At 44.5% G+C, this 28,000-nt stretch overlaps 1 protein-coding gene across 1 annotated transcript in view; it reads left to right on the top strand.

Annotated features, from left to right (window-relative positions):
• The window catches only part of SATB2 (SATB homeobox 2), a 128,990-nt gene that overhangs the window by 86,103 nt on the left and 14,887 nt on the right, over nt 1-28,000 (top strand). The window contains exons 8-10 of the mRNA XM_063162439.1: nt 442-654; nt 5,160-5,315; nt 16,983-17,180. Coding sequence (XP_063018509.1) covers nt 442-654; nt 5,160-5,315; nt 16,983-17,180 — 567 coding nt within the window. The remainder of the gene's footprint in view (nt 1-441; nt 655-5,159; nt 5,316-16,982; nt 17,181-28,000) is intronic.

Genomic DNA, 28,000 nt, shown 5'->3' on the forward strand with positions numbered 1-28,000 from the left:
ATTTTTCTTTATAAACCTCCTGCACTGTTTAAATGTCGAAACTAAATTTACCAACCTTGGCAGATTTGTCAAAAATGAACAGGATTGCCAAGCGTTCCCAGCTTCAAGTAAAAAGAGAAAAAGAGAGAGAGATCTAACAGCTCCTAAAATATTCGCAGCAAGCACCTGGTGATAACTGCAATTTCTTCTAACCAGTGCACCTACCTTCCTATCCAGTATCTCCGTACTCAGAAGCTTATTACTGTGCCAGAATAGGACAGTCCCAAAATAAACCCCAGCCCCCAGAAGACAAACACTTTCCTACAAAATATCCCCTCAGGGAGAGCCCATGAGATTCTGATGTAGATTCTCAGTATTGCAACCCAGCTGGTTACACTAAACAAATTTTTAAAAACCAAAGAAACTCATCAACGCATGACTGGCTTTTTTTTTTTTAACCAGGGTTTGTTGTCAGAGATCCTGCGTAAAGAAGAAGACCCTAGGACAGCTTCCCAGTCCCTCCTGGTAAACTTACGGGCGATGCAGAATTTCCTCAACTTGCCTGATGCAGAGCGGGATCGTATCTATCAGGATGAGAGAGAGAGGAGTATGAACCCAAACGTGAGCATGGTGTCTTCAGCTGCCAGCAGCCCAAGCTCCTCCAGAACACCCCAGGTAAGATGCAATCCCTTACTGCCTGTTTGTTGTCCAGGTAATTCCAGGAGTTTCTTTCCACCCTTGCTCTGTCTGTTGCTCCTCTTGCCCAGATGAGTTGTGGAAAATCTTTTGTAAGGTTTTGGAGTGGCTGTTAGGAGACATTTAGGGGATGTCAGCAAGAGACTGTGATGATCATTCTATCTTTAATCAATGCCATAAGGCAAAATAGTATGTAACGTTAGTGCATGTGGGCATTACATACAGGCTATTGATACATGTCCATTAAATGGCTATTATAGAATATATTATGGAAAGACGGTGCATGTAGCTTTTTACCTGTGTTGATTACCTTCTTTAGAGCACAGGGAATTTCTGGGCTTCTGGTTCATATATGTTACAATAAAAGTGTCTAGTGAAGAGAGGTCGATAGTGCATTAGATAGATGTTAGAAAATACTGTGCTTCATATTCTGCATAGGAAATCATGGTCCCTGTGTTAGAGGTTTTTACAAATAAATGTTTGAGGTACAGAAAGTGGAGATGGATGGTGTGCTGGGAAGGAAGATGATGCTTACAGCTCCCAAGCAGCTGTTATCTCATTCACTTAACTGCATGTGTTTATTAATGTGCTGTTGCTGCCCACTCTTCCCTGGTTAGGTTGCACTGAGAGGGAGCATCCACAAACTACACTGTAATAGTCACCCCCCCTTGTACCAGGCTGATGCAGTCCCACACGTGTACTCTGCAAAGTGAGGGTGCTTGCACAGGACTGCTGATGAATTCCTGTCATGACATTTGATTAACTTGAGTCTGAAGTTTCTAACAGTACAGACATGATGTGTCAGCTCTAGCACTTAACTGATCTTTAGTAAATAGGCCCGTTTAACCCTTCTAATAATATCAATGATCACTTCTCATTGAATTCTCTAGTCACAGCTGCTAAATGTAAGCAAACAGCCACTGTTGGGAGAGTGAAATGTTACGCTTAAACAGACCATCCTTACAGAAGGTGTGTTGATTTTGTAGAAACTGTTGAGGTTGTTCAGTTTAACCCAGACATGTAGGTGCACTTCACCGAATATGTGATATAAAGAATTGTTTTCACTGAAAGCAAGCTTATCCTGCCAACCCAAATTTGGCACTGAATTTTCATTACATGGGAAACTCATTGTATGCTCCTTATCTTTATTAGTTACCTTTAGGTGAAAATAAATATATATAGAGATTTTAATAGTGGGTACACTATTTTACTATTTAAATAGTGTAGCCACTTTCTGCATTGGTGTCGATTCATTAAAGAAATAGCTTACTCCTGCATACATTTATTGCAATAGGTTTTGTACTAGAATCAAGCACCGAAAGAAAATTGAGATTAGATGCAATCTGGTGAGAAAAAAAATGGGATCTCTTGCCCCATTTTGTTCCTGTGTTGAAATATGCCATTTTCCCATGCTCTAGCCGCAGCTAGGGCATGATTTAAAGTAATGGATTTTTTTGCCTGCCTTTGTAAGAGCTAAATGTTGCTAGAAAACCATAGTCTAGAAGTATAAACCAGCACATATTTGCCTTATTTCAGCTCAAAGAATCCAACAGAATTTTGTGAGGTTTTTGATCAGCAAAAGCAGCACACAAAGGTTTGTGTACCCAGTGCTTGCCTTGTGCCCGCTGTGTAACGTTTCCCCAGCCCTCAGAGGGCCAGCACCAGTCAGCACAGGTGCTGTTTTGACAACTTGGACACCTCTGCAAATGAGGCTCTTCCCAGCTCCCGGGCAGGCAGCACGGTTACTGCGCTTCCCCATATGCCTGCTCTGAGTTCTGGGAGACAAACGCCGTCCTCGCAGGCAGCAGCAGCTCCCTAGCCTGCCCTGCAGCTCTGGGGTGCTCTGGGGCAGCAGGGGTAGGAGCTGTAGCAGCCTTGCAGGAGCTGTGTCAGTGTGCCAGAGGTGATGGAATGGCAATTGGAGGCATGGTTTCCATAGATACCGATACCCTGCAGCAAGGCTTTTGGGATTGAGTGTGCTGGGTGGGAGAGGAATGGCAGATACCTGTGGAAGTGCTCGTGCTGGGGCTGCCATGCAGGCAGGTGTACCCAGCTCAGCTCTCCCTGACTCTGAGCCAGCCCCAAGACTCCCTTTTGTGATATCCCTGGCTCAGGACCAGGTGAGAATGACAGATTAATCCAGAAAATGGGGTCCAGTTGCATCTTCCAGTGGGGAAGATGCGCTGAGCTGTTGGGAGTTGTATGCACACAGAACCCCAGCAGTAAGGGGCTGGGTTGCAGTGCTCTAGCACTGTGGTTGCAAACACTTTTTCTTTTTTTCCCCACTGTTGGCAATAAGACGTTTCAATAGTGTGAAACTCATTCTAAATATCAAGACCAGCTTTGAATCTAGACTTCTGACATTAAATACGTTATTTTACTGACTTTTGGTTGGTATTTGCCCTTCCTATTTTGGTGATTAAATAAAAAAGCAGCTTTCAGGGTGTGCAGGGCAGGCTTTTTCCTGACATGTGGCTGTGGACCTAGAAGTGTAGTAGACCCATGCAGGATGGAGTTATATTTTAAATCTTTCTTTTACATGCTAATTCGTTCTTCTCAGGATCTCAGACATCCGTAACGGCCTTTGAGGCCATGGTGGCCTCAGCTGCTGTGCTAGCCAAAGGCTCCAGTGCCTGGGAAGACTTTTTTATACCTGACAAATCTCCATTAAATCAGTCCTGACAGACTTGGACAGTCCTTTTCCTTTCCATGAACTCTTTGTTGTTTTCTTACATTTCCCACAATTGCCCTAACTCTCACCTATCTGTAAGCATTGAATTTCAGAGCAGGGTGTCCCTGTGGGTCCCTGTGTTGCACTGTACCCAGCTCATGGCCTGTGGATGGCAGTGGTTTGGCCCTGGCCTCCTGGGCCATGGTGGCCCTGCTCTGCCCCAGCTGCTGTCCAGCTGTCTCTGCCTGCACACGGGGCTGGCCTCAGGGAACAGGGAAATCTTACACCCTTTCTGTGTGCATCCTGCCTGTGACAGGCAGGGAGCAAGCCCAGAGCAGCACCTGCTGAGCCTGGAGGGGGAGAAGATGCAGGTTGGTTAAGGCTTTATCTCAAAGTCGTAAGGAAGAGTGATTAGTCTAGTGTGTTATCGTGACTGACTTTGGCTCAGTTATTAATGTGGCCTCCATACAGAAGAGATGTCAGGAAGAAGAAGATTTGGAGGACAACAAAGCAGAAGAAATTCAGAAGGTTTGGTTTTGCCTAGTTAACCTTCCTATTAACAAATAAACGTTTGAGCATGTCTGCCTAGTTATAAATTAACATTAGATGTATTCTAGCAGACTTCCACTCTGACACAAAAATGGGATCCATCTGAAAAGGTTCAAAATTGGGCCAAATATGAGGGTCACTGGGGTGTATGGGTGGTTTGGGTCTGTTGGGAGCTGTGAGCTTTGCCATTTAGGTTGTGTGCTTTCCTAAGACCTCTATGTTTCAAGACAGAACAGAGATTTTGTATCAGTAACCCACATTTCCCTTAAAAGGTTAAGGGGTGCAGTGATCAGCCCTGGTATCTCTCTTCTTTGAGCCCAGGAAAGTAAATGAGATCTGTCTCCAAGGGAGACGCACTCAGTGAGCAGCACGCTGCCGCCGCTCCCTCTCCTGCCAGTGCATTCTGGGGACCACCAGTCCAGGGGGCTTGCAAATGGACATCCTGTAGCAGTCTTCTGAGCTGTATTGACAGAAGCCTTGCAGGGGTAGTCCAGCCCACGGAGAGCACTGGCAGCGTCCGTTATTGTCCTTCATTTGTCACAGAAGCTGATGGGAAATCATTCAATTAAAAGGAGTGCAGTGGAATACACAAAATCTCAATATGAGTTTAGGAGAATGAGGGCAGCACATCAAAGGCATGCCAAAGCCCAGCTTTATGAAATGATTTTTTTTTTTCATTTCCACTGATTTCCTAGGTGAAATTAGGTGACAGTCTGGCTAGCATAATGATGATAAGGCTGGGAAACCATACATACTCAAATGACATACGTATAGTTTTAATAAAGGATGAGGGAGACTTGAGGGAGTGCATTAAATTGAGTAATAATTTATTATTTAGAGACCTCTACCCATTTACTCATTTTTTCTGGGAGAATTGGCTCTTCCTCCAAGGTGTAGGCCCGTTCTAGAGAGAGGGGGAGAAGGTAGAGCCTGGTGGCTGTGCTGCAGTAGCTGGCTGGCAAAGCCAATGTCAGTGTGTGCCTGCAGCCCAGTGCCCCAGCTACCTATCCTGTTGTTGAGCTGCTCAATAAACATGCTGGGAGAGGGAGAGGGGGAGGCTTGACAGGGCCTTGCATGTCCTATAGGAATGCACTGCAATTATTTCCAATCACAATTAACCTGATTAGAATAATGGACAGGAAGTGTCCCTCTGTAGCTAATGCAGTTTGGCATCAGCTGACTGAAATCCTTTGATAATTTCTGCACAGATGGCTGGGCTGAAAGCAGCACTTTTTAAATTATTATTTTCATGGTCTCTTGGTAGGCCAAAACCTCGACACCAACAACAGACCTCCCCATTAAGGCGGACAGCGCCAACGTCAACATCACAGCTGCCATTTATGATGAGATCCAACAGGAGATGAAAAGGGCCAAGGTATCTCAAGCTCTGTTTGCCAAAGTGGCTGCCAATAAAAGTCAGGTGAGTGGTATAGGGGATTTCATTGTTGTGGGTCTTTGTGGGGTTTTGTTTTTAAAGCAAGCTCTGGGTTTGGGACTAGATCCATCTCTTCCTCCTACCAATAAAATTGCATCTGTTCCTACCATAATAATAATTTTCATCTCTGGGGAACCTGTCATGTTTGGCTTTTGCCTGCTTAAGTGGTTTCCTTTTCCCTTTTAAAAGTGGCTGAGGAAAGGGTCAGTTCACAGCCAAGCTTTTTCTCCCTTTTTGTACAAACATGTCTGTCTTTTCCCATGTGTGGTATATAACTTACACCTCTGCTAACAGGACAAGGAACTTCCAAAATGGTGGTATCCTACTCATTCAGCAGGTAATGAAATTGCTTTCTCGAGTGGTTAACTGAGGGAAGGCAATATTAGGCAGGTGTTTCCTTTTTAGCATGTTGTATGTGCTGCATTTGGTATTGCCATGTGTATAATTCACATTGGATCCAATCATTTTTACAAAAAGGCATGAGAAAGCACTGCAGTGAGTTCTGCTGGATTCATTTCTACCTTGGGTGTAAAAAATACATGTGAGCAAACCTAGGTCGGGGTGAAATTCTTGAAGAGAATCCATTAATTTAAAAATTTCATCCAGCTCTTTAAAAAAATATAATGCACCAGAAGGGATTTTGTGGAAAGGAGGACAGATTTTTTTGAAGGGCAGCAAGTGGATTGGAGATTGTTGGAAGGAATTGTTTACTCAGTGAAAAGAGCTGCTTCTGATTCCTGGATGAAATGATTCAGTTCAGCAAGGAGAGGCCATCAATATGCACACAAAAAATGCACAAATGTGCACATGACAATGAAAGAGTGGGATAGAAGTATCTAGGTGCATGCACTCTGAAAAACACACACTTCCCTCTGTTCAGGGAAACAACATTATAGTCATTAAAGCAGATGTAAAATAAGCAGTTGAAAGGCATATAAAGAAAGCATCAAAGGCTATCAAAGCACATGGGAAAGCCTTGTCCTTCTTACAGGTATTTGTGTCCTGACTCATGGAGATCTGATTAATTTTTCCTTCTTAATATAATCGTTTATTTTCTTTGCATTTTGCTTTCTCTTGTCAGGATAAAGGGGTTACAGTCCTTCTACCCCCCAAACTAAATCCCAGGCTCAGTATGAAATACATAAAAGGAAAATACCATGGAACCCTCTTAAACTGTTAAATGCATAAAAATCTCATGTACCACATGGCAAAATATAATGAGAACTGGAGCTGTTAAACGAATAAAGCTGTTAAAAGCATAATGCCACTTGGCACAACTACTGTGCATTTAACGGTTTTCCACTGTGTAATAAATGACATATGTGGTAAACGTGCAGTAAATATAAAAACTGCACAATTGATTTTGCAAACGTGCCCCTTATTCTTTGCTCCATGCAGATATCAAAGTTCCACCCAGAATCCGGACTGGACAGCTTTTAATAAGGAGTGTTTTAACACAGACCGAATGCCAGCCTCTCTGAGGTTTGGCTTAAAATTGCCTGCAAGCTTCCTGTCATTATACCCAGAGGCTTCTTGAAATAGAGAGGGACTGAACCACCCAACAATAATTTGGGTGGCTCACCAGCTTTGGTCTGTGCCAGCTTGAGTGCACTTCTCTGGCAGCATTGCACACCAGCGCCAAAACAAAAATAAGATCTGTAGTCTTTCACGTGGAAAAAAAGCAGGGCAGATTTTGAACACCAGATGCAAAAGGTTAAGAGCAGGATCTACAAATGTTACTGTTTAAAGCAGAGTTACTGCACATAAAGGTTTTGTTCCTTCAGCAGCAGCGAATAAAGAAGTGTTTCTGAGGCTGATGTTTCTTTTGTTTCTCAGCCTTGCTAAAGCAGTTCTGGCTCCCTGGGATGGCCCAGCATTTGCCATGCTGAGATGTCATAGCGCTCTGCTGGAGCATGAAAGTGGTTTATGGGGACACTGGCAGGGAAGAGGGAAGGCAGGGACAGAGGAAGCCACAGCCAAGAACCACAGTGGTTCAGGGCCACCCCCTGCCTCAAAGCCCACCTGTGTGCCTGGCCCTGACCTGGCTTGGTGTGCCTGCGGTGTCCTGCCGCTGGCTGGGGAGCTCTGTGGCCCCGAGGAGTGCCAAAAAGCAAGGACACAGCTGCCTGCACGGGGGGAGAGCCATGATGGCATGGTCAGCCTTAGGTCTGGCTTGTGTGCAGACTAGCAGTTTGGGTGTTCCCAGTGCTTTGCACAGGCCAACTGTGCCAGTCGTGGGAATTTCTGGTGAAAATGCTGCTGATTTCAGCAGCTGAGTTACATGGTGGGAAGCGCTCATTGAAAACTGCCCATGTTTGCAGAAGAGAGAGCTTGAAAGGGGGGAAAAAAGAGCTTGTCTGGGGCTTTGCTTGGACTCTCCGCCAAGGTTCGTTCACTTGCTATTCTCCACAGGCCTGGCTTGTGTTGTGTTGGCTTCCTCTATTATTCCCTCACCCCAGACTACTGAGAGGTTTCCAGTTTGCTAACAAGGCATGTGTTATGTTGGGCACTGCTGTTCTGTCAACAGCAATCCATGGTGCTGTGAGATCGTCACAGTTTTAGCAGGCACTGAATCTCCGACAGGGATGTTTTGACATTTTATACGCAGGGCTGTGTGTCATGTACCGGAGAGAACATCCAGAGGCTACAGAGACCTCGTTTCCTCTTCTGTCTCTGTACAGGAAGAGTGGTACCCACTGAGAACAGTTATTGCAAGAGGCATCATCTACTGGTGGAGTTTATTGATCTCTAATTTAACAAGTAACCATCTTCATTCTTAAGTCATGGCAGTGTCTCAGCAACTGAAGAGAAAAGGCAGTTTCTAGAAACTGAGGTTGCAAATCACAGAGCTCACAAGTCAACATAAAGGCAGGTTTCGGGGCCTTATGGAGGTACAAAGGTAGTATGGTGAGAATTCTTTAAGGGAGTGCATCTTTATAAAGATTTCAAGCCATTAATTTTAGACATTGACTTATTCATCACCTATTCACCTCAATATGCACTTTATTCCTTGCAACTTATATCTAGATCTTTTTAGCCTTTTTGAAGTGCTGTGCATCCCTTTGTATTTTTTAAGCCAGCAAGAGCTGAGAGCTCAGTGCCCTCACAACACATCCTTCAAAGCTGCCCTCCTATTTTAGTTGTCAGCTGTTAGGGATGTAGCAATGGACCACAGGATTGTCCGGGGATACTGCCTGCTATTGCCCTTTTAGTGGCTAAAGCTGGGAGCTGTACTAGCACATTGGGAATGTTTCTGAGTGTGGCTGAAACACCACGGTTTGCTTTCTGGTCTACACTTTAGACTGCCCTGGTTATATTTAATTCACAAGACAGGTTTCTGGTGTGCTCTTTCAGAGAGGTTTAGTGGGCTGTGTGTATGCAGAGCTGGGCAGTGGGACAGGCAGAGACTTTGGATTGTGTTTGGATTGTTGGTTTTACAGCTGGCTTCTACATTCAATTCCTCAACTGCTCTAGAGTACAACTCCAGGAAAACCATTTCAACCATTTCCCCATGACCGTGTGACTCTGATGCAGCATCACCCCTTTGACCTCTGCTAGTGAGGGTCCTGTCAGGGGCTGTGCTGTGCTCAGCAGATTTTTTTTTCTTAGTCTTTGCAAAATGGGTTTAGGAATGTAGTTCTGTTTGTAGTAAACAATTACTATCAAAATAAATAAATAAATAAATAGTGGGCACTGCTGGCCAGAGCCATTGTTGACAGTCTGAGGGAGGGCTGAGTTTGTATGAACATGGAGATCAAACATCCCACAGCTCTGCCAGGGCAAGAGACTCTTAATCAGGCTGGGGTGGCATGGGGAACCATGTTGCTGGGGATCAGCCCTGGGAAGGGCAAATGGAACCTCCACCAGTCCAGTGAAAACAAAAAGTATGGCCTTGTACTGAAATTCTTTTCAAGAGACTAGATTCTATTCCAATTGAACTACAGTAAAGCAAGAGAGACCTCTTAGAGCAACATTTGAAAAATGTTAAGCTACCAAGGATCAGTCTCTGTATTATATTTTTATCCTATTGAAAAGCAAGCAAACAAACAATAAACTTGGTGAGGGTTAAGAGTTTGGGGGCAGAAAAGCCCTTCAGTTGAGGCCCTCGTGGTGAAAAAAAATCTGCAGGCCTATGGATGAAAATCACTGTGCTAGTTCCTTGCCTTTCCTCTGACTTTCCTTTTTCATGTCAAGATACCTGCCTCATTTCCAGTTCTCTGGCCAAGGAAAGTGTTAGCCCACAGCAGGATCGCAGGCTAGGCGGGACTCCACAGCATGGCTACCTTCCCATGCCCTTATCTCCTGCTCATCCTCCAAAAGGGAGGTATGGGAACTGCAGGAGGAATGAGCAGTGGCACTTTGAGGAAGGATTAGCTTTAGAAACCCTTAATTTCATCCCTTCCTCTGTTTCCTTCCCAACTTACATTCCCTTGTATTCATTTGATAGGATGGGATGCCTTCTCTCTCCCATTTAGCTTATATTAGGTGTTTTCTTTGGCCTTAAACTAATTAGCTTCCAGTGATGATGAGCAGCAGCTAGAAAAAGCAGCTGGTGGTGAAGATGTGGAGTGTGTACAGTGTGTGCATACAGGGCACTCTTACAGCCTTATCTCAGTGCCTTCTTTATGATGCTTTGAATCTCTACAGCTGGGGCATATCTGTTGTGCTGATATGTTGATGTTCTTGTCACATATGGAGGAAATGCAGAAAGACATTTCTTTCCTTGACTGAGCTTAGAATTTCTTCTGTGTATCTTTAGACTAGAGCTTCTTTTTCACAGACTTGTAAATCACAGTGTGACCCCATCCAGGACAAGAGAAGTGGGCCCATAAGAACCTCATGGGATTTGACAAGGCCAAGTACAGTCTTCTGCACCTGGGTCAGGGCAACCCCAGTATCAGCACAGGCTGAGGGATTAAGGGATTGAGAAGGGCCCTGCCAAGAAAGACTTGGGGATGCTGGTAGGTGAAAAGCTGGTAAGGAGCTACAGAAGTGCACTCTTAGCCCAAAAGGCCAACTCTGTCCTGGGCTGCAGTCAAAGCAGCTTGACCAGCAGGTTGAGGAAGGTGATTCTGACCCTCTGCTCTGGTGAGACCCCACCTGGAGTACTGGATCCAGCTCTGGGGTCCCCAGCCCAGGAGGGACTTCAGCTTGTTGGGGCAAGTCCAGAAGGGGCCACAAAAATGATGAAGTGGCTGAAGCACCTCTCCTGTGAAGTCAGGCAGAGAGAGAGTTGGGGCTGTTTAGCCTGGACATGGAAGGGTTTAGGGAGACTTTATTGCGGCTTTTCAGTACTTAAATGGGGCTTATTTAGCCAGGCCTCCTGTGACAGGCCAAGAGTAAATGGTTTGAAACTAAAATAGAGTAAATTCAGACTAGATATATAAGGAAGAAACTTTTTACGATGAAGGTGGTGAAACGCTGGGACAGGCTGCCCACAGAAATGGCAGATGCCCCATCCCTTTAAACATTCAGGTTGCTCAGAGTCCAGCCTGATCTATAGAAAATGACCCTACTCATTGTAAGGGGGTTGGACTAGAGACCTTTAAAGGTCCTTTCCAACCTAAACTGTCTGTGATTCTGTGACAGCATCTGCAGCAGTGCATTGGCCTCTCAGCAGCTGAATGAATAAGGGACAGTTGTGGAGCTGGGACTTTGCTCACAGAGTCCTTGGCAGACCCAGGAGCTGCTGGTGGGCTGCTTGCCCTAACCACAAGCCCACACTTCCTCTCTAGTGTGGGGAGAAGCCAGTTTGAACTTGGAATGCTGGATATTTCCTCAGTGCACAGCATCCTTCCCTCTGAGGCCAGGAGCTCTAAGCAGACTTGGTGTTCCCATGAATCTAAGGTACTTCAGGAATCATGTCTCATTCCCTTTTTTTTTTTTTTTTTTATCATTTCATGCTTTATGAGGCTAGTGAGAAACTGGCCCTCAGAAAGTGCTTTGCATTTTCTGGGGAGGAAAGGTACCAAGCATTTCAGAAAATCCAGACTGTTGAGTGATTAACCTTGAACTATATCAAAATTCTCCAAGTAAAGCTGCTCAGGTTCAGTCCCCCTCCCCCAGCCTCATCAAGAATTCATTGAAGCCATGACAGAACTCTCCATTACAGTTAGTCTTTTATCCATTTCAGCTTTCTTGATTAGGTTATCTTGAATCATTAGGGGGTTTATTTATTTTAATAGACACTTATTGGATTCATGGTAAGAGAGTTTGGTGACTAAGGAACAAGAGCTGAATATTATCTAGCTCATTTTGCACTGTGGAGTCCCAAACTAAGCAGAGAGAAGAGATGTTGGGGAAGTTTGGCCAGAGGAGTCCTGTGATCCCATGTGGGAAGGGAGCCTTCTCTGAAGAGTGCATTTCTTTACTAATCTTTCAAGATTTGCGTCAATCATTGCTGCTTATTTTTTCCTTTTGTCACATATGTTGACATTTTCTGCACTGATGATGTGGGTGAGGAAACGGCCTTTTACATTTATTTTTGAGATTTATTCCTGAATCACTCTTACTAAAACCCTCTTCATTTGCCTACTCATGCTTTCACTGGAGACCCTAGAAAATGTCAGTGCAGGCAACTAACTGTATTGTTATTATTGTTGTTATTACTGTTAATAATTTTAATGTAAGTGCAGGGAAACACAAGGTCGGTTAAGCTGCAGGTTTATCCATGCTCAAAGCAGAACAGCTGCCTGTGGCTAAGTCACCGTGGACACCCAACTGCCACCTCCTGCAGTGGCTTTTGGCAAAGTGTAAACATGGACCTGTACCCCAGCATGACTGTGAGCCTGAGCTCTTCCCATGTGCCGCCTTTGTCCTTGGTCAGAAATGTGGTCCTTGGCAGGCTGCAGGGCAGCAGATCTGCAGGAAGCAGTTTTGGGGTCAGTGTGTTTGTGCACATCTGTACTGCGTGCTGGAAAACTGACCTTACTGTAGTCTGGTACGTCTGGTGCCCTGCTCCAGGGTAAGCCCAGCGAAAGTGAAAGGGTCAAGCTGCTAACAGGGCTCTGGGATAAGTGACAGAGATATGGCTCAGGATTGCTGCACCAGCTCGCTGTCCTTGAGGGAGTTTGAGGGTGCCAAGCCTCACACTTTGCTGTTCTAAGCATGCTTTTTCTTTAGCAGCATAAAAGCACAATGGGAATGGCTGGCTTTCTGCAGATTTTTGTTGTTGTTTGCTTAGCTATGTGGAAATGTATTTGATTGAAAGACAGAGAGGTTAAAAATAGGACATTAATATGATATTATTTTTTTAATCAAACAAAATGCTTAGAAAATGTTTATCTTGTCTCATGAGAAAAACAAAAATAGAGGCCACCACTTCTCTGCAGCTCTCTTTAATGAGCTAAATTGGGCTGCATTCTTGATGCCTCTAGAAGTTTTGGGGTGAAATAAAGGAAGTTCTGAGCAGAATTCCTTGAAACCACAAGCCCTGGGTGTGCCTGAATGTAGAGCCAAAAGCATCTTTTAATTGCGCTGTTTTTCCTCCTCTTATTTTTAATGGAAGACATTGCCATTTGAGAACCTTAGAAACTGACATTAAGGGCTGGATTCTGCCACCCATATTGACACTGGTGTGTATCAAGCTTCCTGGTAGCTCTGGCAGCCAAGGGGGCTGTTTGTGTGGTGGAGCGAGACCTGTTATGTGCAAAGGAGGCAGGACCAGAAACACAGTGTATTATGGGTCTGGGGAGGGGTGTAGTATTAGCTAGAATTTTCAGAATATGTTCACAGAAGTTGTATTTACTTGCAATGCAGTGAGCTCAGATGCTGTGGGTGAGTGGGGGAAAAGGTGGTGAGATAGTGTCTCCTTCACTTTTCCTTCTTCATGCCAATAAATGTAGCTATAGATGAAGATTCACTGTGAATGGCTGTAGCTCCAAAAGTTTCTGTATGTTAGCATTTCTTAAATGAAATAATTCTCCTGGAAAGCTCTGTGTAACATACACAGACCCCAAAGAAATAAATAAAACAAAATTTTAAAATTGTAACCAAAAAACGCCAAGTTGAGATTTTTAACAGTAAAAGGAGATTTTGTGTATTAATAATTCATGAGTTCTCATTGAACATGCACGAAGAAACGGTGCTATTCAATAGAGAATACTGTCATCTGTCACTGTTTTATTTGACATTTACACTTTTTTTTTTTTGCCTGGTACTGCAAAACTTTCTTGGATGGCGTGCTAAGATTATTTAAATAAATAATTTACAAAAGCCGATGCAGACTTTTCATCTGTGCACGGGGAAGGCGGTTACTTGCAGCCATAAAGAACGTGTGAGTAAGCTGCGGCACGCTGTGTTTTCTCACGTATTAGTCAAAGCTATTGCCTAATAAACAGCCCCAGAGATGGATAGAGAGGGTCTTGAATGAATGCTTGAATAAAGAGAGGAAGGGATGGAAAAAGAGTAGCGAAAGTACAGACTTGATGCAGATAAGTGTACACATGCACGCAGTGGGTATGCGTGTGTATGTGTGGGGGTGAGCGAATAATGGCTCTTGTGAAGAAAGCTGACACAAATACATTGCAAAAATAAATACTTATAAATGGTGTTGGGGGAGATCCAGTCTCGCACAACATGAGAGAAGACAGGGCATTTAGCACAATGACAATTCAGTTAGGTGCACCTTGCAATTTCTTGCTAATATTAGGCTCGTGGAAATCTTTCTGCTCTGTAGGTTAGTTATTATTTATAAAAATCACAGAACCAGCTGATACATTCATAAGCTAATTATTGTAGCAGCTGGGTACACATGGTGCAATATGTCTGAGGCTGTGAAGTATCACAGATTTCTTGGGGCCTGCTGTGGTGGGGGTGTGCTGTTGAAGGCTAGATCCCTTAATCTGATCAGCCAAGCAAATACTTTGTGGGGAAACTGGATTAATATCTCTCTAAATACCACGGATGTGCTTCACCTTCAGAACCAGGCTCCTTTAAACGTGCCATTAGCTTATCTCCTTTGGGGAATGGAGAAGTTCTCAGGTGTCCTCGGGATGGTGGGGTCCTTGCCTGGTGCCTCCCTTTGCCAGAAATTAATTTGGTTTGCTCGTGTCTGCACACATGGTCACACTGCAGTCTAATCTTTTCCCTAATAGCTCCAAGGTCAAGACCTCGCATGTTGCCAGGCAAATTGAGCGCTATCCTTCTTAAAGACTAATGGCAGCGAGTGCCTAGTCCGTAATGAGGCCTGTAGTGTTGCTCTAAGTGATTGTAATGAGCGCTGATTATAACGGGACAGATAAATCAAAGCGCCGCAGTCACTGTCGGCCGGCCCGTCCAGCCCTGGGAAGGGAGCTGGCCCTGCCAAGCTGGGCCTGGGTTCTGCCAGAGCCAGGCACCCCATCTTCTCACAGGTCTGCCCAGCAATGGGCTCCAGCTCCACCAGATGCAGGGCTTATCCTGTGTTTTCTGCTACATGATGGGTCTTCATGCTGCAGCATCTCCCAGGAGGTGTTAAACATACCTGCTTGAAACAGCTTGAAAGAGTTCAGTTGGAGACTTATTCAGAACCCTGAAAACCAGGAACAACAGGAATTGTTTTTTTCTACAGATGGTTTATTTTCCATTTCAAAAATTATTTCCTCAATATGGAGGAACCCCTGAGAAAACATTGCGGAGCTGGGAGATTTTCTTCCTATAGTTTCTCTAAAAGAGACCAAGTTTTGGGGGATTTCTGAGCTGTGGAAGGAGGACAATTGAGGGTAAGGGATGTGGCCAAACCACATTAAAATGCAGACTTCACCTGGCTGAGAGATTGCCCAAATACCAATCAAAACACTTTGAAAATACAGCACAGAGGTGTTTTTTCCTTAAGTAAATTATTATATATCTTGTTTCCATCCTTGCCCCCCCAGCCCTCCAAGTTTATTGCAAGAAAAGATCAGGTCTGCACAAATGTGGCCTCTCACTTGTAAAAACAAGGCAGTGTTGTGTTACAGATTAGTTTATAAATCCCTGGTGGCTTCACAGTTCAGTGCCTACAGCTGCTGCAGATGGGCCTGGGTTTTTGTCTCTTCGCTGTGCTGCAGCCGGCAGTTGAAGGAGAAAATGGAATGATCAGGTTATTAACATGTAGGCCGTGAGGAAGAGGCTGCACAATGAGAACAGCTGGTGTTGCTGTCTTGGCTGATGCAGCGGAGATAATCAAATCTTGCCTTTTTTTGGGGGGGTGAAGGCAGAAGACACAGTGGAGAGTAACACAAACAACGGCTTATGATATTATACACGGGGTTTAGAGTGCATGGTAGAAGTTGTCAATGGCTTACAAGTTGTTACACAAAAAAGCAATACCAAAAACCCCACCGTGGGCTGGTAATGAACCCAGCTGTTCAGCTTGCTCTGGTCACTGTTCAGAAAAACACAATTTTGGCTACTTCTTGTACCAAACATTTTTAACATTGATCAAGCTATCTTTTAGGTATTGTAAGGTGCCTGTCAAAGTGGTGTCAGAATGCTGAGCTGTAGCTTGAAAATGATGGGTTATAAAGCTACTAGGTAAAATATTTTGACAGGAGTCAGTAAGGCGCGTTGACAGCATCCTCGGCATTATCTTCTCATCTTCTGTCATTTGCATTGCGTCTCCCGTGCAGGCACAGGAGGGGAGCCACTGTCCCCAGCCCCCGGTGGGCCGGCTGCTGGCAGGCAGGACGGGGCTGGCTGTGTCCCCAGGCCCTGCAGGAGCGGCAGCAGCCGCCATCCCTGGCTCACCTGCTGGGCACTCCGGGTCACGCCCGGCGCGCGCGGGGCTGTCCTCACCCCAACAGCTCTTGCCCTTTGGCTGTCCTTGCCCCTGGGCTTCAGGGTCATTTCCTCTTCCTGGAGTGCAGATGCTTTCACCTCAGAGGTCTGAGCAGTCGGTGCCTGTGGAGAGGTCCTACAGCTCCTTCCATGTAGCAGTAGCCTTTTAAAGGCATTTCAAACTAACCCTAAACAAGACAGCACAAATAAAATATGCTCTTACTATTATCTGTAGTTGGGTTTAGAGTTACCTCTGCCTAGTGTCTCGGTATCTTTAGTAACTTCTGCATGACCCTGTTTTCTGCTTTTGTGCTAGATGCTCCAGGGTTCCCTTTGTGTAAGGCTGCATCTTCTCTTAGATTTTATTATTTAAAGATGAAAAATTTTAGTGGGGTTCAGAGCTGGGGAATCAGTGCAACACAGTGTCAGCAAATCAGATGTCTTGCTAGTATATTCTGCTAGCCATTTGGAGTAGTGTTGAATTTCTGGTTCTGTGGCTGCAGGTTGCAGTGAGGATTGTTAGCAAGGCTCAGGAGTTATGTCTCCTTTTCTTTTGCTTGGATGAAGAAATGAAGGGGCTCTGAAATGGAAGTGAGGAGCATTTCTGTTTCATCTTTGCTTTTCTGTAGGAAAAATACTTATATCTGAACATTTTGAACATGCTGTGTATATGATGAGGACGAGACACTGGTTTTTGCTAAGCACTGCTGCTTGTTTCAGTTTTTCCAACTTGCAGGAAATAGAATATATCATGGATTTGTCGAGACCAAATGGCAGCTTGGGGTGGTGGGGGTTTATTGTGTGAGATGAGACCAGCAAAACTTCGAGCCCAGAGCTTTAGGTCTTGCTGACCTCCTGTTCACATCTGGTTCCTTGGTGCTTGGTGAATTGACTGTGCTGACTCTACCCTTGCAGGGCTGGCTGTGTGAACTGCTGCGCTGGAAGGAAAACCCAAGCCCAGAAAACCGCACCCTCTGGGAGAACCTGTGCACCATTCGCCGCTTCCTGAACCTTCCCCAGCACGAGAGGGATGTGATCTATGAGGAGGAGTCCAGGCACCACCACAGCGAGCGCATGCAGCACGTGGTGCAGCTCACCCCCGAGCCTGTGCAGGTCAGAGCCCTTCTGTCTCCTCAGGGTGTCTCTGTGGGAGGACTGGGGTAACACAGGGGGGATCAAGAGTGCAGCGTGGAGATGGGCTTTTTATGGATTGACTGAAACTTGAAAGTACTTCTGAAATGACCATGCTGAGCATTTTGTGAGGAATGGGTCTTCGTTTCACAGCCTCATTGGGATTGTTTTGCTCCTCTCTACGTTTCTGACTAGTATGAATTTTTGGGTGTACACCCTTGTTCTAATCTTGTCTCAGGTATTAGTGGAATTAAAAAAAAAACAACAAATATAAGTACAGAAAATCAAGTGAAAATACAGACTCTCTTCTTTGCAATTCCAGCTTTAGTCAGAAGAAAAATCAGATTAATGTGTGTTCCTAATAACTAGTAATGCATGTCACAAACTCAAAACATCTACAGATGGCCAAGAGAGGCTCAGGAGACATTTCTTCAATCGAAAAAGCTGAGGCAACACCTTCCACAGCAGCCCTGCTTCCCTTTAGCCCTCCAATTCAGCCCCTGGCACTCAGTACCATTCACTTGCTGCCAGATTATGTGACCACTCTGGGGGTGGTTGGTACTGTGCATTTCTCTGATGATCTTGCAGTTCCTCCTCCCACCTTCACTCTCCCCATTGTTTGATGGTGGATTGCACTGCTTTGCTACTCTTGCTGTGAATCTTGGCATTCAGCCTCTTTTCTTTGTTGCTGCTCTTATGCTGCTACCATGGCTGCCAGCTATCTTGCTCCCTTTTTCCTAAAGGTGGGAGGTTTCTCTGTCTTGTCCTGCCTATCTGAAACATGTAGGTCTCACTCAGATTAGTTATTGCCTAGTTCAGTCCCTTTTGTCTCTTCTGCTAACTTCTTTCTCCTTGCTTTGCCTAAAAGAAAAAAAAAACAACTGTTTCCTTGGGTTCAGGTTCTCAGGGCTGTAAAGAAGGGGAAGCCCTGTAAGTAATTAATTTAGCAAGTTTTGTCTTCCATGTCCCAAAAAGTTTATAGGATCCTGGAACCAAGAAGCTGCAAATAGGTAAAGAAAGGGCCAAGCTAACATGTGGAAGACAATTAGACCTCTGTAGACTTAAACATATTAACTCAGTTCTGATGCCCACAGCAAGTGGGAATATCCTCTAAGGGGCACAAAAAGTTTCCCTGGGATCTTGTGAGAGACCTTGATGATTAGCCTACTTCCCAAAGCCTTCTGCACATCACTTTTCTGCATCATGCAGGTTGGCTCTTGTGAGTGACATGTTACAGTGTGTTGGAATGCTGTGCATTTGTATTTGTATTTGTCAGCAAGTTACAAAGCCATGGATTAAGTATTTATTACAGTCAAAATATGAAAAATGAAGAAAAATAAATGGAACCAGCTGGCAACTTCATACAACAAAACTCTGGAGACTGGTATGCAGTTGGTACAGTAGGCTTGTGTTTTGGGGGTGCTGCATTTTAAAGCTATGCTTGCCCATCCAAAAACCCCAGTAGGTTTCTGAGTGACACACTACCAGTGCCAGGCACAGAAGGTCTGCTGTCCACCTGCTCCCTACTGTCAAAAGATACCCAAGACTAAGTAATTTTTGCATAGTTTTCAGTCTCTGGGACTTGAATTGTTTTGAGAAGCAAGGTTTGATTTTTAGCTTTGCTGCAAGGGTCACTATTAGGTAATTAGCCATGAAGAACCAATGACAGCAGCCAGAGATGTAAAGCTGAGGTCCTCACACTTGCAGTCATTGGAGATTTTGTGACACTTTACATAAGGGTAGGGGTCTTGGGCCCTGCTCCTGGCTGAACTCCAGGCCAAGTAATTACATTCTGCCTATCTGAAATTCCCCCTGTAGTGTCAAGTGGGAAAGCAGCTCTCATTTCCTTCTCAAAGCAGTGGCGGGTGCAGAACGTCTGCCACAGTGCCTGGCTGCATTCTAGCAGGGGGTGAAAACATCCAAGAGCTGCAGTCACCGACCTACTTTGCTTTGCAGGTTTGCTGGGGAGAAGCGTGCTGTAAGTCAAGCCCTTACCTGCAACCTTGATAGCAAAATGACAGCCCTTTGAAGGAGATACAAGCAGCAGTGCTGTGAATAACAGCGGGTGCAGACCTGTAACATAGAAGCAGGCAGGATCTTACCTGTGTTCTCTCTCTCTGCCCAGCCCATCTTTCTTTTTGCTCTGATGGCTTAGGTGTGTGTATGGTAACTTCTCTCTGATGCTTGAGTGTCCTGCTCCTTCAGCTGAGAGACTGGGAGAGCCTGAAAACAGAGAGGCTGTCCCACACTGCTGCCAGACTTACCAGCCACCATGACTTAACCCTGTCTGGGCTGGGGACATCCCCCTGTCAGACTTGGAAGAATATCCTAGCTATCATCACAAGAGGCATGACCAGGCAAAAGATGTGGCTGTATTGCAGTCTTTTCATCAGTATGGCTTCTTGGAAATGGCAAAGATATCGTGATGGGTTTTGTGTAGTTCACTTGCTGCTTACAGGGTTGGGGACGCTTCAGGTGAGGGAATTACCCCAATGCCTGGGTATGGTTTCTGTCTTCTATAAGGCAGGGTGTGCTCAGTGGGGCAGTTGTGCTGTAGGAGATCAGCTGGACACAGGCTGGTTCTTCACGTTTTAAGGGATTGTTGTTTCCTTTGTGAGAGATTCTTGTTCTCACTGGTTTGGTATTACTAGCCTGCACCTCACTGTTTAGCTTTAGCTTCAGAGTTTTAAAATCAAACATGTTTATTTTTCCCTCTTCCATTACATCTTTTCCATTGGGCATATATTAATCCATTTAATCAGTTATTTCACTGTTTCTGAAATTAATAATGTCTATAGTGGAAGCTGAGTGTTTAAAAAATTCCTCCCTGTGTACTTGATTTGTTTGTTATTGTGCTGAAGAGTCATAAAATGTGAGCCCTGTGGAGCTTTGTGACGTGGCTGTGTTCTCTGGCAGCACTGGGTGTGGCCACATGGACGTGTCAGAGTGTGGATTTTCCTTCACACGCTGGTTATGGGGCATCCATGCTACACCTACATGTTGCTGTGCGTGCAGGCTGAGCTTGGCACAGCCTCATTTTTGGTTTTTAAGGAAATTGAGGTGTCCATTAAGAGGCTCTCCCTCCATTCCATGCAGTGTGGTGTAATAGCAATGTGCTGGTAGGAAGAAGAGCAGTGAGGTTGTTGCTAGCTGGGTAGCTTAAGGACATCACCTCTGAATTACATAGTGCCTGAGCCACAGGTTCCTGGAGGGTGAGAGGATATTCTGGAAAGCATTATTACATTTTTGCAGTGTTCTCATCCTCTCCCACCACTACCAGCAGGAGTGGGATCCTGGCTGGCCCTTTGATCTGGCCTGGCCTTTAGCAGTGTGCCAAGTAGTCCCTTTGCAGCAAGCAGTCCTCCTGCTTCTGTGTTTAGCTCCCTGCTCTGCAGAGGTGAGCCTTCCTTCCCTGTCTTCCTTTCCATCCCTTGCTAAATCCCACCATTCCCTGGCTGTTTGCTGGCACTGGACCTTTCTGGAGTGTTAATGCTGACAAGTGCCTACAGCTGCTTCCCATTGCCAGCCAGGGATTCCGTGTTTGTTACAGACATGCTGGGACACAGTAAATCTAATTTCTCTCCCTTCTCCCACTGTTTGTCTGCTGTGTCCAAGGTGACCACTCCAGAGAGTAACCATCTTGCCTGGCACTTTAATATAGTGCTAATTCATTGTTAATTGCTGGGGCAGAGAAACCTGACTCCATTGGGAGGGCCATGAATCAGGCTGTTGTCTCTGGAGTGTCCGGGTGGGTAAGCTGGTTCTCTGGAGTAATGAGCCACCACTGCAGCAAAGGACCTTCTATTCAGAGAATGTGGGAGCCTTGCCTCACATTTTCTCTAAGTTGACAAGTAGATCTGAAGCTAGTAGGTATATACGTATTTAAGAGCAATCAAATGTTGCTTTCTGATACACTATTACTTTTGTCACTTTTTAAAAATGACATCCCTTCACCCTTTTATTTCTCAGAAGCTTTGATTTAGACAAATCTGGCAGTATATAATTGTTCACATCATAAATTGTGGAGGAACATTAGTAAATAAAAGAAGGCATAGTAAAAAGCTCTAGGAAAGCTCTTCTGTATTGTGTGTTCACTGCAAACATTGTAATCTCTCTTTAACTATGCAGAAAATAACACAGCACAGAAGTAAATGAAATACTAATTTTATAATTTTGTGAGGGATAGAAGGGAATGAGTATTTTAGAAATAACAATGAAATACAAAAGAGCAGAACATGGAGCCCTCATAAAAATGGGTCAAGGCAAGTGGCGATGGCAATCCAATGAAACTAATTTCATATTCTCTTTCTAGAAGTAATGAAGAGGGGGATGAACACCACAGTAGTGCTTCCTAATGAAATATCTGATTCTAAATAATGTCTTGGAGTTCATGGGTCACATAATGCATAGCACACAGATGGAAAAACCAGTGAGACTTGAAATTTCTTAAAAAATAATATTAATTAATAATACTTAGGAAATCTTAGGTGATAAGTGAAGCAAAGCTGTGTTATTCCATAGGGTAACATGGTGGGCTTAATGATCCTTAGGATGATGTGCACAGTGAAGTTTTGCTGTGTTTGTCTGAGTTACATCAGGGGATTTTGCATGCTGGAAATTAGGACTGAGTTGTCTGTGAGACTTGGACAAAAATTACTTTCCCAAACTGTGCTAGCCCTCTGACTCTGGTCCTTACTGTTTTGATACACATTTTTTGCAGGGATGCTGTGCCCTGTGATTCATTCTTAATGGCTGCACTGTGATAGTTTTGCTTTTTGATCATTTCTCTGCTCCCAAAATACAGACCATAGATTGATACCCACTGCTGTTTGACTCTCCAGTTCTTTAATCCATGGCTGGATGTGATGTCTGCTCAGACAGGAGTGGCCAAGACTGGTGACACAACTTGTATTCAGCAAATCCAGATGGACTTCAAGAGAAACTTGTATTGTAGGTTATTCATTGCACTCAAAATGCTCAGAGCTTTGGTTTGGGAGGGTTTCACTTTGTTTTTTTTTTTTTTTCTTAGATTGAGAATTACAGAGGAAAATGTGTGTCAGAATGAGGTCTGTGAATTTTGTGAGTAGAGAATATCTCTCTTTTTCAGTTGTTAAGTACTTGGAGTTTTATTCTTTCTCTCAGCAGAATTAGACAACAGTCAATTTCAGTATCTCCTTTTAGTCTAAACAATTAAAAATCACTAAAAGAAGTCTCAAACTATGTAACTTCTGTTTCTATGCAGTGTTAAAGCTGAAAGTAATATTTATTGCAAATGCCACTCAAGCTGCATTTATCTCTACTGTGTGACTGCTTTTGGGTCGGGGTAAAGGAATTGTCTTTAAAACTTGTGGTACATGCAAAAAAAAAAAAAATTCTCAGGCATCTTCCACTTCTGGGCTGCTTTCTCATACTTCTCCAGTACCTATGCCCCATAGCCAGAGATGGTGCATTCTGAAACACCAGCTGTGGCTGCATGCTCTGGTTCTCCATCCTCTTGGTGCACACCATTTTTCTGATGGGTCACAGTAGTTCGGGAGTCTTGCACAAGTTTGACAGAGGCAACAGAGGCACAAATCAGACAACAGCCCCCTTACATTTGGCTCTGAAGTATCCAGTGGATGCTCTTATGATTGATAGTTGCCACAGTTGCAGGGAACAGCACTGAGCTGTGACTGCTACAGCCAAACCTGCCTACTGCACCATCTCAGCTGTTTCTGCTTAGTGTGGATATCTAATGTGGCTGAAAATGCTGCTGATTTTTATTAACATTAGGCCTGTTATTCCCCTTGAATGATAGCTGGGAGTGTACTTGCAATTAAAGCCAAACTGCCTCTGTTCTAAAATTAGTTTAGGTTTAGTACCGCTCCATTTAGCCCTAGAAATGGGAGATCAAGTAAACTGCAGAGTTTCAAGTTTTCCTGTGGTGGCAAGTTGAGTCTAGTCAGTACATCCTTTTCACATTTGTACAGAACCTGAAACCATGTGGCCACTTCAGTGACACCTGTTCCCAGACAGCTTTTGTTTAGTCCAGAATCAGCTGAGGACAGGGCAGGAATGAGGTGGGACATGAAGGAGCCCTGAGAATATGAGTAGTGTTTTTCTTCAGCAGCATCTTACAATGAAGATGACTCTGAGGGTACATCTTCTGTGAGGCTGTCCCAGAGCAGCTCTGCTTGGGTTGCCCTGGCTCCCATGGCAAAATGCTCCAGGCAGAAGCTTCCCCTAAAATGTGAATGTGCAGATTTAGGGCTGCTGAGACTTGGCAGTGAGCAGCAGGGTGGTGGTTTGTGTTGGTGTTGCTCTGACAAGTTGTCGTTTTAGCAAATGACATCACTCTGGCCCCTGTTGTCTCACCCTTTTGCCTTTCACACACAATCTGACCAGATTTAGTCCTCATTTCTTACAGTCCTGGCCCCGTTGTAAATGCTAAGCTGCTAGTGTTGTAAGGAGCTGTAGTAGGTTGAGGATGAGCAAACATAGAGAGCAACATCACTAAATAAAGCTCTTTAAATTCACATAACCTTTGAAGCTTGCCAGCAGGCAAACCTTGAAGGCTGAAAAGCCACTAGATGAGCCTCTGTTCCATTTACATTTGAAAATTTTTACACTTAAAAATACTGCTCTTTTTAATTTAATTTTAATGCTTCCTAATTACTCTCTGTCCCCCACACTTGTTCATAAATTATAGTATCAGGCTTCAGAGATGTGTAAATGTTTATAGGTTATTGGCTGTATGCAACATTTTATTCTCAGGCTCTCTACAGAAATCTTAGGATAAAGTTAGAGGCCTGGATCATTGCAGTTGGTCTTTTTCTGCAGATAGGCAATTATAAAAATTACATGGGGAGGGAAACCAGTGAGAATAGTGCTACCAGAGCACTTAGCACTGCTTCACCCTCAAGGAGCTACTCTTCCTTCCGTGTTGCACAGCATCCTCCAGGGAAATGGTGCAGCTTCTAGGCAGTGCTGGGAATTAGGCTGTAACAGAGCAGGACAGAGATGGTCAGTGTCCTTGCTCAGGGCCAGTCTTTTTTTTTTTTTTTTTTTTTTTTTTTTCCTTTATTTGGTTCTCCGAATGGTTGGAAATACCCAGAGACTGTAATGTGTGCAGAGGTAAGGTTTTTTTTTCATGTTCAGTGTATTGTGTATGTTGTTCCATGTTTGTATGGACTTTTATAGGAATTGCAGATTGAAAGGAGAAGTGTTTTCATGTGCATGCACTATTCTCACGCATGAAGTATCCAGAAGTACAGTAGCACATATTTTTTCTCACAGTCATCTATGCTTACAGTGTTTCAAAGAATATTCCAAAATATCTTGGCACAGACAAAGTGAAGCTGTTTGCAAGATCCCTAGCTGTGGAACAACAAAGGCTACATTCTCAACACACATCACACATGACTTTTATTAAAGTCTTAAACAAAAATCAGATAATGTATTTAGAAAATTAAACTTCATCATTTATGATGCTACTCACATTGTGAAAGGAAGTTGGTATTGCCTTGTGCCTCCTTTCCAATGACTTCTCTCCCAGTTCTACTCACTCCTTCACGTTGCAAATGAGAAGATGAAAATCTTTACTACAAACAAGTACATTTAAAAACCAGTAATTTAGGACTAGCTCCCATTGCGATGCCTAACTTAAAAAGAATTTGGTGCTCAGAAATAAAGGAATACAAGCATTTATAAGGTGCCTCTGGTGGAACATTTGGAAGTTTGAATCATCTAAAATCATTATTAACCTTTTACCATTACATATGGCAGAAAGGATGTGGTAAATCACAGAACACATTCTGGATATTACAGATGCAGCCATCTCATTTAATTTGTGTTAAAAACATTTTCTGTTTCCAGTTGAGGCTAAATTTTGTTTTATACTATTGTGCCATTATAGTCCAAAATAATGTTGACACCCTTGAATTTTCTAGCTGCTTTTTCCTCAGATTAATAAGCCATGCCCATTTGATGTGCCGCACTTGAATCCAAGGCACATGGGCACAGAGAGCTGTGAAGAGCCCCTTCCTTCCTGCTACAAGTTCCATCATGCGGATGTTGAGGAAAGTGAGCACATTGTGCACAAAGTGTTAGTGCAGAGCCATAATTGTTCTGGCTTTTTATGAGCAGTATGTGGCTAAGTCTCATGGTTAGATCTGAAAAAACTTGGTATTCTCAGTCTTGCTTGCAAAAGCTTCACAGCCAGGATTTATTTTGATGGGATTTGGTACCTTAGAGTTGTACCATACAGGGTGTCACAGAAGGCCTTTGTACCCACGGGAAGGAAGAGCTGTCTCCTCTTTCTGTGCTGTGTTGAGGGAAGCTGTGGTAGCAACTGCGAATCCATCCAGTTGTAGCAGAAAGAAAGAGACACACTGAAATTTCAGGACTCAATAAGCCCCATAAAAAGATCTGTCTGGACAGCACTTTACTAGTTAAGTGCTAAGTTATTATTATTATTTATTATTTATTTCCTCTCCTATTTTTCCTCTTACTGAACAAGGAGGAAATATCTTTGTTCTTTCATTTGAGAAGTGAAATAAATGTATTCCCTGCAGCATTTGAAATTTTAATAATCCATAATAAATAAAATCATATCTAATAACATAACTGCTTTCAATTGGCAACACGATCTCCTAGATGCATTGCAATGGCAGAAACATAAATAGTTGCAGCCTCTGAAAGCCTACTTCCTATTTGCTAAATATACTTGGCTTGCTTTAAATTCCTTTGTGTGCAGTCATTAATACAATCCTCTTTGACAGCATTTAATTAAAGTGCTTTTCTCTATTAAATTCATTAAAACTTTTTTTTTATATACAACTGTTTCCCAGACACTGAATGTTAAGGACCTGTAGGCCTGTCTTTAAATAACTTCTCTCTCCTTGTTGTAAATTGTTAATTAAATTTAACTTAGACTGTTTAAAGATGTCTTGGAAAAGAAAGCCAGATTTCAGGATATGGTCTCAATCATGGCTGATTTTTTTTAACACAATTTTTTCCATGTAGTTATAGACTGCGTGTTATATTGTTTATGAATGTTGCTGTACTTTCAGCTGGAACCAAGCAAAGAAATCCCCTAAAAAGCTAATTTCCATCTCACTTCAAAAATTTCCATCTTTTTAGTGCAGTTTCTTAGCCTAAGAGGATTTGCAAGGGGGGAGTGCGGAGGGAGGAGCTGTTTAGTATTAATAGATTATTGACAGCTTAATGTCTTGGCACCTAGACAGCCCATAAGGTATAATAAACAGGAAGCTGTCTGATGTGAGCGCAGTCAATAGCGTATTCAATCAGAACCTTTCAGTTAATTGCTGGTTGACCTCAGACATTTCCTTTAAGTGAAACTGTCCTTCGCTCAGATCTCATCTGGGTTTCAGGGTTTAATTTGAGAATGCCCTTTCCATATGGCAGCTTGTGCATATGTTCCTGGTGGAGTTTTGCTTTGCTCCCATGCACAGCATTACGAGAGCCAGTGTGTGCCCGGAGCTTTGCAAATCTCGTAGCCATGCGCTGGGCTGGGAATACTCCATGGAGCAGGGCTGGGAATACGCCATGGAGCAGGGCTGGGAGTACGCCATGGAGCAGGGCTGGGAGTACAACATGGAGCAGGGCTGGGACTACACCATGGAGCGGGGCTGGGAATATTCCATGGAGCTGGGCTGGGAATAAGCCATGGGGCTGGGCTGGGAATACGCCATGGTGCTGGGCTGGGAATACGCCATGAGGCTGGGCTGGGAATATTCCATGGAGCTGGGCTGGGAATACACCATGGAGCTGGGCTGGGAATAAGCCATGGGGCTGGGCTGGGAATAAGCCATGGGGCTGGGCTGGGAATATGCCATGGAGCTGGGCTGGGAATACGCCATGGGGCTAGGCTGGGAATACCCCATGGAGCTGGGCTGGGAATAAACCATGGGGCTGGGCTGGGAATAAACCATGGGGCTGGGCTGGGAATACGCCATGGGGCTGGGCTGGGAGTACACCATGGGGCTGGGCTGGGAGTACGCCATGGGGCTGGGCTGGGAATACGCCATGGGGCTGGGCTGGGAATACGCCATGGAGCTGGGCTGGGAATACACCATGGGGCTGGGCTGGGAATACGCCATGGGGCTGGGCTGGGAGTACGCCATGGAGCTGGGCTGGGAATACGCCATGGGGCTGGGCTGGGAATACGCCATGGGGCTGGGCTGGGAGTACGCCATGGAGCTGGGCTGCTGCCGGGCAGCGGCACCACAGTTAAAGCAGGCAGGTTGTAAACTGACGTCAGGGGTACTTGGAAAGCAGCTGGGCTGTTGCCGAGGGTGCTTTGGATGGAGTCAGGCACGGCTTTGGTGCCTGGAGAGGCACTGCAGCATTAACGAGCCCTGACCTGGCACCTGCAGATGTGCAGGGCTGCAGCCCAGCGTGGCTGCCCTGGCAGAGGGGCCGGCACCGCTGCTCCATCCCACCCGCGGGCACACATTCCCCTGCTCCTCTGCACAAGTGCAGACCAGAGCTCATTTGTATTTAGTTTCCCTAATTCCTGTACTTGGCCATTCTAATTTTTTCGGACTGCATATCTTGATGAGGCCCAGATAAGCTACAAAGGCAAGCAGGCAGGAAACCACACGGGCAGTCCCTGACCCTGACTAACTGGAAACCATCTGCTTATTTGGGAAGGAAACCTCCATGGAAATCTCTTCTAGCAAGTCTGCTGCATTTGGGTTTTTCTTCCTTTCCCTCCAACTGTTGACTCGGAGCGTGTGTGTTTTCCACAGGCTGGATCAGGGAGGGTCAGCTGTGGCAGTTCTCGTTTGCACCAAAGGGTC

This window comes from Melospiza melodia, chromosome 8 (assembly GCF_035770615.1).
Source record: "Melospiza melodia melodia isolate bMelMel2 chromosome 8, bMelMel2.pri, whole genome shotgun sequence".
Classification (NCBI taxonomy): Eukaryota; Metazoa; Chordata; class Aves; order Passeriformes; family Passerellidae; genus Melospiza; species Melospiza melodia.